General features: G+C 39.1%; 2 protein-coding genes across 2 annotated transcripts; one reads left to right on the top strand and one right to left on the bottom strand.

The window, feature by feature from the left end:
* Positions 1-410: 410 nt before the first annotated feature.
* Positions 411-7,223, top strand: LOC125815228 (translocase of chloroplast 120, chloroplastic-like). Its single transcript, XM_049494658.1, has 3 exons — positions 411-619; positions 1,311-5,530; positions 6,362-7,223. Exon 2 carries the CDS (start codon positions 1,330-1,332, stop codon positions 5,434-5,436), a length of 4,107 nt encoding a protein of 1,368 aa, XP_049350615.1. The 5' UTR covers positions 411-619; positions 1,311-1,329; the 3' UTR covers positions 5,437-5,530; positions 6,362-7,223.
* Positions 7,224-7,845: 622 nt separating this feature from the next.
* LOC125815252 (dirigent protein 1-like) lies at positions 7,846-8,494 on the bottom strand. The gene has a single exon (XM_049494687.1). It carries the CDS (start codon positions 8,429-8,431, stop codon positions 7,877-7,879), a length of 555 nt encoding a protein of 184 aa, XP_049350644.1. The 5' UTR covers positions 8,432-8,494; the 3' UTR covers positions 7,846-7,876.
* Between the last annotated feature and the right edge of the window lie 7 nt (positions 8,495-8,501).

Below are 8,501 nucleotides of genomic sequence, written 5' to 3'. Positions count from 1 at the left end.
AGCTCAAAATAAAATTTAAAAATTTAAAAATCTTAACTACAGTTTAAATTCGAAGATTTGAATCCAACCAAATTGTTAAATATTCGACCTAACTCAATCTTAATTAAAATATTATAAGATAAAGAACTACTACTATTTATTTTCCGTCTCAATGTTTGTTATTAAGAGTCCCCACCCACACCTCTAAATGTAGTCAGAATATATAAAACTCATTAATCATAAAAAAAATATAAACACACACAAAAAAAAATCTAATTAATATATTTTTTTCAATACAGATTTTTTTTAAATTAATTTAAATTTTATTATATTAAATGAAAAGGGAACAAACAAATGAAATAGTGATAGAGAACACGTGATAAATAAAGAAATAGTGTGGTTTTTAGGACCGTTGGATCTGAAATCCCTTAACCCTCTGAATCCGTCGATAAACCCCTTATCCTCTCAAAACTTCACCTACTGCTATTCTTTTTCCTTTTTTCGCCTCTCCAGAAATTGAGGTAACCACAAGGAAGATCCTCTCTTTTCACCAATCTTAACCAACACCTTTTTTCTTTCACCATCTTCATCATCATCATCATCGTAATCGACGTAGACGGATCAGAATCGACATAGACAGGTACTTTTCGCTTTTCTTTTGGTCATTTCTACTGTTTTTGTTAGTATCCTTTATACTGGGGGTTTTAATTCTTAGAAATGGGTTATCTGAGCTGTTTAACTGTGGTTGATTCAATTTCTGGGTTTTTAGTCTTTTTGGATTTGCTATATGGGTCCGACGAGATAATGTGATTTTTTGGGTGCTAGGGTTTATTTTTGGCTTGACTCATGGTGCTGATATTTAATTCTAGACGTATAGTTTAAGTTACTGTGAGATCTCTTTTTACTATGGTTAATTGGGTTTTAGTTCGTTTGATTAGAATTGAAGAGAGTACTGATTTGTAGTCTAAGCTTTTGTAAGATCTCATTTGATATGGTTAATTGGGTTTTAATTCGTTTGGTTGGTTTATGGGTACTAATGTTGTCCTTTCGATGCTTGGGTTTTTCGCCTTGATTGTTGTTTGCTGCTGATTTGTAATTCTTGAAAAAAAAAGTTCTATTGGGTATTCTGAGCTCTATTTTAAAATTTTACAGTAGTTGATGGAGTTTTATCAGTTTGTATTGCTTTATGGGTCGGAATAGCTAATTTGGTCTTTTGGGTGCTAGTTTTTTTTTCTTTTCTTGATTTTTGTTTACTGCTGATAGTTTTGTGATTTGGTTTTCTTTTACTGTTATTTTTTTGTGTTGATGTTGATTTTGTTCCGTGGATCTAGGTTTTGTTGAAGTTTATTTATGATGGAAAATGGGGAGGAAATATTTGGCAAGGCCCAAATGGACGAGTGGAATGGTGTCGTAGATGAAACTATTGAAGTGCGGCCGGAGGATAAGGTAGCTGTGGTGTCACATGTATCAAAGGAATCGGAAGGGGATGAAGTATTTGAGGAGGCAATAGAGCCAGAATCTCCTGGTTTTGGTGTTGAGGATGGAGTTGTTAGTGAGGGAAGAAATGATGGCAACTCTGGGGATATTAATAGTTCTATTGAGGACAGTAGGAACTCTGAGTCAAGGGACGATGTTGAGAACTTTGAGGAAGCGGTTGAAGTTTTGCATGAGATACAGCATACTGATGATGAGTCTAATCAGAAGGCAGATGTTATCTTGAAAGAGGAGCCTTCAGTTGAGAAGCAAAGTTCTCATGAAATCGCTGCACCGGATGAAACAGAAGTGGTTGAGAAGAATATCATAGTAGGGAAGGGTAAAGATGACATGTCTGAGGTTGCAGATCTGGGTGCTGCTATAGAAACTGAAACTTCAGTAAATTGGGATGAAAGGAAAGATAATTCTGGTGAACCAACTGAATTTGAGAATGGAGTTTTCGATCATGTGAACTTGGGAGGAACTCAAAGTCATGATGATGCAAAGGAAACAAATTCTGATCAACAGGATCAAGAGGTTCATGGAAAATTGGATGCTCAGGATGCCAATGAGGCGGAAATGGGTAATAGTGTTCTGCAGAACCAGGTTCATTCATACAAAGATGCTTTGCTGCATGACGAAAAGAAGGTTGATGTGATTGAAACATCTGCTATTCAGCCTGCTGGGCATCAGGACACTGCTGACGTCCACAACAATGTCTCAGTTAGTTATGGCTGCGTGCTGAAAGATGAAGGAGATACCGAATGGGAAGGAGTGCTTAAATCTTTGGATTCTGATGTTAAGGATGAAGAGCAGAAAGATATTTCCCCTAATGATGCTTCCACAAATGGTCACCTCAGTGAAAGCTTGAACCCAAGTGATGAACTCAAAGAAGAAGCAGGGCCTAGTCCAGAACGGATTAATGGTTATAGTATGAATGAAGAGCAGATAGATGTAGAAAGAACAATGCCTAGCCCAGAACTAGTTAACAGTAGTAATAAGGATGAGGAGCAGCAGATAGATGGAGTAAAAGCAGTGCATAGTCCAGAACCCGTTAACGGAAGTAATAAGGATGAAGAGCAGCAGCTAGATGGAGTAAAAGCCATTAGTCCAGAACCAGTTAACGGTAGTAATAAAGATGAAGGGCAGCAGTTAGATGGAGAAAAGGCCGTGTGTAGTCCAGAACCAATTAACAGTAGTAATAAGGATGAACAGCAGATAGATGGTTCAGACAACGACTCTGTTTCTGTTCTACAAGGAGGACACTTCCCCGTAAAGGCAGAAGTGACAGAAAAAGAATCAACTGGTCCAGAACTAATGGGTGATGCTACTGTTGATCAAGGACTGAAATTAAATGAGTCCCCTACTATGGAACCAGGAAATTTGAATGACAGGACCAATGAGCAGAAAGATGTTTCCGTTTCTGACTCTTTAGCTTCTGTGAACCATACCGGAATTTCAGTAAGGGGTAGAGTGACTGCAGATGATGAAATGCCTAAATCATCAGAAGCGTTGCTGTCTGACAATCATGAGAAGGTCTCGAAGGTTTCTCAAGATGCAGGGGTTGGAGTTGAGAAAGTTGTAGAGAAGGAATCAGTGTCGGTTGTTGTAAAGGACCTGAAACAAAGTGTTCCTAGGGTTAGGGAACCTGAAGCCAGATCTGCAATGGAGCACCCATCATCTTCCAATGCATCTGCAACTCGGATACCGGCACCTGCCGGCCTTGGTCGTGCTGCCCCACTATTGGAACCTGCTACCCGAGTGGTTCAGCAGCCTCGTGTAAATGGAACAGCATCTCCTGCACAAAACCAGCTTGTTGAAGAATCTACAAATGGAGAGGCTGATGAATATGATGAGACACGTGAGAAGCTCCAGATGATAAGAGTCAAGTTTTTGCGTCTAGCTCATAGGAATGGACAGACTCCACATAATGTGGTTGTTGCCCAAGTCTTGTATAGATTGGGATTGGCTGAACAGCTGCGGGGGAGAAGTGGAGGTCGTGTTGGTGCTTTTAGTTTTGATCGTGCAAGTGCTATGGCTGAGCAACTTGAGGCAGCTGGACAAGAACCCCTGGACTTCTCTTGCACAATAATGGTTCTTGGAAAAACTGGTGTTGGTAAAAGTGCAACCATAAATTCGATATTTGATGAAGTTAAGTTTGACACTGATGCTTTCCAGATAGGGACAAAAAAGGTTCAGGATGTTGTTGGCACTGTGGAGGGAATCAAGGTTCGGGTGATTGACACTCCTGGGCTTCTTCCTTCCTGGTCAGACCAGCGCCAGAATGAGAAGATCCTTCATTCTGTCAAACGGTTTATTAAGAAGACACCCCCAGATATTGTTCTGTATCTTGACAGGTTGGATATGCAGAGCAGAGATAATGGTGATATGCCATTATTGAGGACAATTACTGAAATTTTTGGACCATCAATATGGTTTAATGCCATAGTTGTTCTGACACATGCTGCGTCTGCTCCACCTGAAGGCCCCAATGGTACTGTAACAAGCTATGACATGTTTGTAACTCAGCGCTCTCATGTTGTCCAGCAAGCAATACGTCAGGCTGCTGGAGATATGCGCCTTATGAATCCTGTTTCGCTAGTTGAGAATCACTCAGCATGCAGGACTAACAGGGCTGGACAGAGGGTGCTGCCTAATGGACAGGTTTGGAGGCCTCACTTGTTACTTCTGTCATTTGCATCAAAAATTTTGGCTGAAGCAAATACATTGCTTAAATTACAAGATAGTGGCGCACCAGGACAGCCTTATGCCACTAGAACAAGATCCCCTCCTTTACCTTTCCTATTGTCATCCCTTCTACAGTCAAGGCCACAGGTTAAACTACCAGCAGAGCAATTTGATGATGATGAGGCTTTAGATGATGATCTGGATGAGTCTTCAGAGTCGGAAGATGAATCAGAATATGATCAACTGCCACCTTTCAAGCGCTTGACCAAAGCACAGCTGGCAAAGTTGTCCAAAGAGCAGAAGAAGGCCTACAATGATGAGTTAGAATACAGGGAAAAGCTCTTTATGAAAAAGCAGTTGAAGGAAGAGAGGAAGAGGCGGAAGATGATGAAGAAAATGCAAGCTGCGGCTGAAAGTTTACCACCAACTGATCCCAGCGAAAATGTAGATGAAGAAACTGGTGGTGCATCATCAGTGCCAGTACCCATGCCAGACTTGGCGTTACCTGCTTCATTTGATTCTGATAATCCAACTCATAGATATCGATATCTGGATTCTTCAAATCAGTGGCTTGTGAGGCCTGTCCTAGAACCCAACGGTTGGGACCATGATGTTGGTTATGAGGGCATCAACGTAGAAAGATTGTTTGTTGTCAAAGACAAGATCCCTATATCTTTGTCCAGTCAGGTTTCAAAGGACAAAAAGGACACCAATCTTCAAATGGAAATTGCAAGTTCAGTAAAGCATGGGCATGGAAAAGCAACTTCTTTAGGTTTTGATATGCAGTCAGTTGGAAAAGACCTAGCTTATACTCTTCGCAGTGAGACCAGATTCTGCAATTATAGGAAGAATAAGGCGACAGCTGGTCTTTCAGTAACTCTCTTAGGTGACGTCATGACAGGTGGTGTGAAAATTGAGGACAGGTTGACTTTTAATAGACGGGGATCGTTGGTTGTGTCTGGGGGAGCCATGTTTGGCCGTGGTGATGCTGCTTATGGTGGTAGTTTGGAAGCGACGTTGCGAGACAAAGATCATCCTCTTGGTCGTTTCCTCTCAACCTTGGGGCTCTCGGTTATGGACTGGCATGGAGATCTTGCTATCGGATGCAATTCACAAACGCAGATACCTATTGGACGATACACAAACTTGATTGGCCGTGTCAACATTAACAATAAAGGGTCTGGACAAGTCAGTATCCGTTTGAACAGCTCAGAACAGCTTCAGATTGCTTTGATAAGCTTAATTCCACTTGTCAGAAAGCTGATTAGCTACTCTCAACCAGCACAATATGGATGATGATGAAACTAAGGCCAGGCAGTGCACCATACAACCATTTGGTGACTTACAAATCACTTCTATAGTGGCCATTAGCTGATTGGCATCACTGAACGTGAGTACTCTTTTTTTTTTTTTACCTAGTTTCTTTCTCAGCCTTAAAATGCATGCTGTTACTTCTCGTGAGCATTTTATGAAGTGGTTTTTGTAACCTTTTTTTATGGGTAAAATACGTTATTTTGTTGGTATTACAGTTATTTTCTTCCATGACAGTGGTACTGCTTTCTAGTTTCAATAGCTTTTGGTTTATCTCCATCTGTTTGCATAGTTTCTCAACTGGGATCTGCTGTAGTTCTTGCTTTTCCTGTTTGATCACTAATGAATTGCATTTGTAGTCCTTGTACTTGCATTGTATATGTATTTTGACTTTATACTTGGCCTTCACTGTTATCGCACACTGGTTGGTTATAATCCTTGGTAAAAAACCTTAGGGTGCTTCAAGATAATGATGCTGGAAAAACTTTTATGCCATAAAGAAAACTAGAAGGGGGAGAAAATGGAAAAACCCTTTTACCTGTTTCTGTTCCCATAAGAGTGCATGACGTGATCTGTTTGCCGCTTCAAAATTTCTACTCTCATGTCCATAACCTCTGGTGATAATGATATATAGAAAGAATGCATGCCAAAAGTTAAAAGCATTTTTTATGTTTCTGTCTAAATACATCCTTTTCCAATCTGATGAAGAACCTCTGTTTTGATGTTGGATAAATTCTACTGTTCAAATATTTACTCAACGTCTTACTCTATGTTGGAGAATGGTGAAGTTGATATTCAGAATTCCATCAGTGACCTAAAAATTTGTCCTACTGTGGTTAAGACTAGGTAGAGTTGATTGTAAAACAACTTGTCTTATACCTTGCAATGCAGACTTCTCATTTTGCTTAAGATATACCCGTATCAAATGACTGTGCAATGGGCAGAAGTTCTTTGTGGGCATGCAAAGTATGCAAATAATTTGCTTTAAATTGATCAAGCCCAATTTCGTTTAGTAATGCTGCAGGGTTGTACTACCATTTTGTTCCTCTTCACACCTGCCAATTCAGGTCTGCATCTAGTAATGCTGAACAATTAGACAACTGAGTGTTCATCTAGTTGGAGTGAGAGCTGGATTGATTTATATGAAGTTTGTTATTTACTGGAAAATGTTCCTATGCTTTTGAAGTATTATTTGCATTGTGTTCAAGGAAAAGCGATCTTGTATCTAAATGATGCTTCCCAATTAACAGCCATATTGCAGTTATATTTTTCATTTGACCCTTCTTTAAAGATGCAATTAATTAGGTTTCCTGTTCTAGCATAGGAGGAAGCAGTAGTTCAGATTAAATTGCTGTGTATTTCAGCTTTAGCTGTATATTTGATTCCAAGTTGTTTGCAAGGTGGCATGTTGTTTCCATGTTGACAACTTCCATTGTTGATATCAACTAACAATGTGCAGATGCAATTTATTTTCTTGTGAAGAAATGAAGGACTTGCATTGTCTGGCTTCGCTAGGAAAAGTGGTTTTCCAGATCATCCAAAGGCATGCCATTGTAGCCTAAGAAGAGTTTAGCTTACGCTCGTCTTCAATTTCCAATTTTGTTTATTATCATAATGCTGAGATTGGCTTTGCTTGTAAACTCTTTCGGGTTAATCCTCCTAGACTAAAACTTCAAGTCTTGCTTAGTTAGGTTTTTAAATGTTGATGATGAAAAATGGGTTAACATTATAGCAAGTAGAATTGGCTATTGCAAGTGCGGTTCTGTGGTTTTCTTCTTCTTCTTTATGTTTTCGTTAGTCTTGATATTGTTTTACGATATTCTGATGGCTAGAGTTTGTTTCCGAGTTGGATGGATGCTTGTGCTTGTATATTATTAACAAAACATAAAGGCCAAGTGGAAGAGCCAAAGCAGAATCATGATCATCTGCAGTCTCTTTACCAAACATAGTGGCCCTCAATTTCCCCATTGCCCATCAAATGGTCTCATCTTTTCTTTGATTGGAAGTATTGCTGAATAATTATTTTGATATGTTTATCGTTTTCCTATTGTTTTCTGCGAATCCATGTGACATCTTTTTCGATTAGTGTAGAGACTAAACATTGTGCTGATCGAGTCTTCCATATCAACTAGTTTCTCTTCGTCGACTACTTCTCGGACCATATCTCTTGTTTTGGTATATTATACACATATTTTTAATTTAATATTACAACATTTAAAAAGTTTTCTTATCTACTTTTTCAAAACTTTGTGCTCAATCAAATTAAGATACGTAAATTGAAATTGAGGAAGTAAAATGCCGCATATGAATCTAGAGAGTAACCGGGGGATCATCCTTCACCTAAGGTCGTCCCCTCTCATAATATGTCAATAAAAACTTTGTTTTAATAATAAAGTAGTAGCGACTTTTACATCGAAACAACAATTCAATAATGAATTATTATAAGATTATACTCAACAATAACAAGTTTATCATTAGAAAAATAAGTCTTCCCAGTAGCGACACCTTTAGCAAGCCGGAAAACACCGGATCCACCAATAATCGATAATTCTCTGTATTCTTGCGATTCCGCGACCCGGCCCATTACACTCACAGTACTACCATTATAAGGCCCATTAGTGAACACAAAATTGAAGTTGAAAAATAAGGCCAATGATGGCGATCCATGGATTCCCTGAGCTCGGCCCACTTGTTTCGAATTAGGATCCGGCCCAACAGTCAACGGGTTATCAAACATTCTCAACATGCCAAAGAATGTGGGTGATTGAGCTGTAATGTTCGCTTGAGCAATTATAGGAGCTGTTTGGTTATCTCCTCCAAAAATTTCATGAAAGTAGAAGTGAAATTTGGTGGTTTTGGGGTTTGCATAAGGGAGATTTTTGAACCATTTTTCAACTGCTTTTGGGCTTTTATCTATGGCAGCTGCTGTGGCAATTGTTAATACTAAGCATATTAATCCAATGACTATTTGCTTCTCCATTTTTCTCTTATTGGTAGGAATTGATTGGAATTTGGAAAGAAACAAACATATATAAAGAGTTCTTGAAGCA

This window comes from Solanum verrucosum, unplaced genomic scaffold, assembly GCF_900185275.1.
Source record: "Solanum verrucosum unplaced genomic scaffold, falcon-dt-bn FXZP01000261.1, whole genome shotgun sequence".
Classification (NCBI taxonomy): domain Eukaryota; kingdom Viridiplantae; phylum Streptophyta; class Magnoliopsida; order Solanales; family Solanaceae; genus Solanum; species Solanum verrucosum.
The sequence above is the reverse complement of the archived record's forward strand: the minus strand, read 5'-3'. Positions and strand labels throughout refer to the sequence as shown.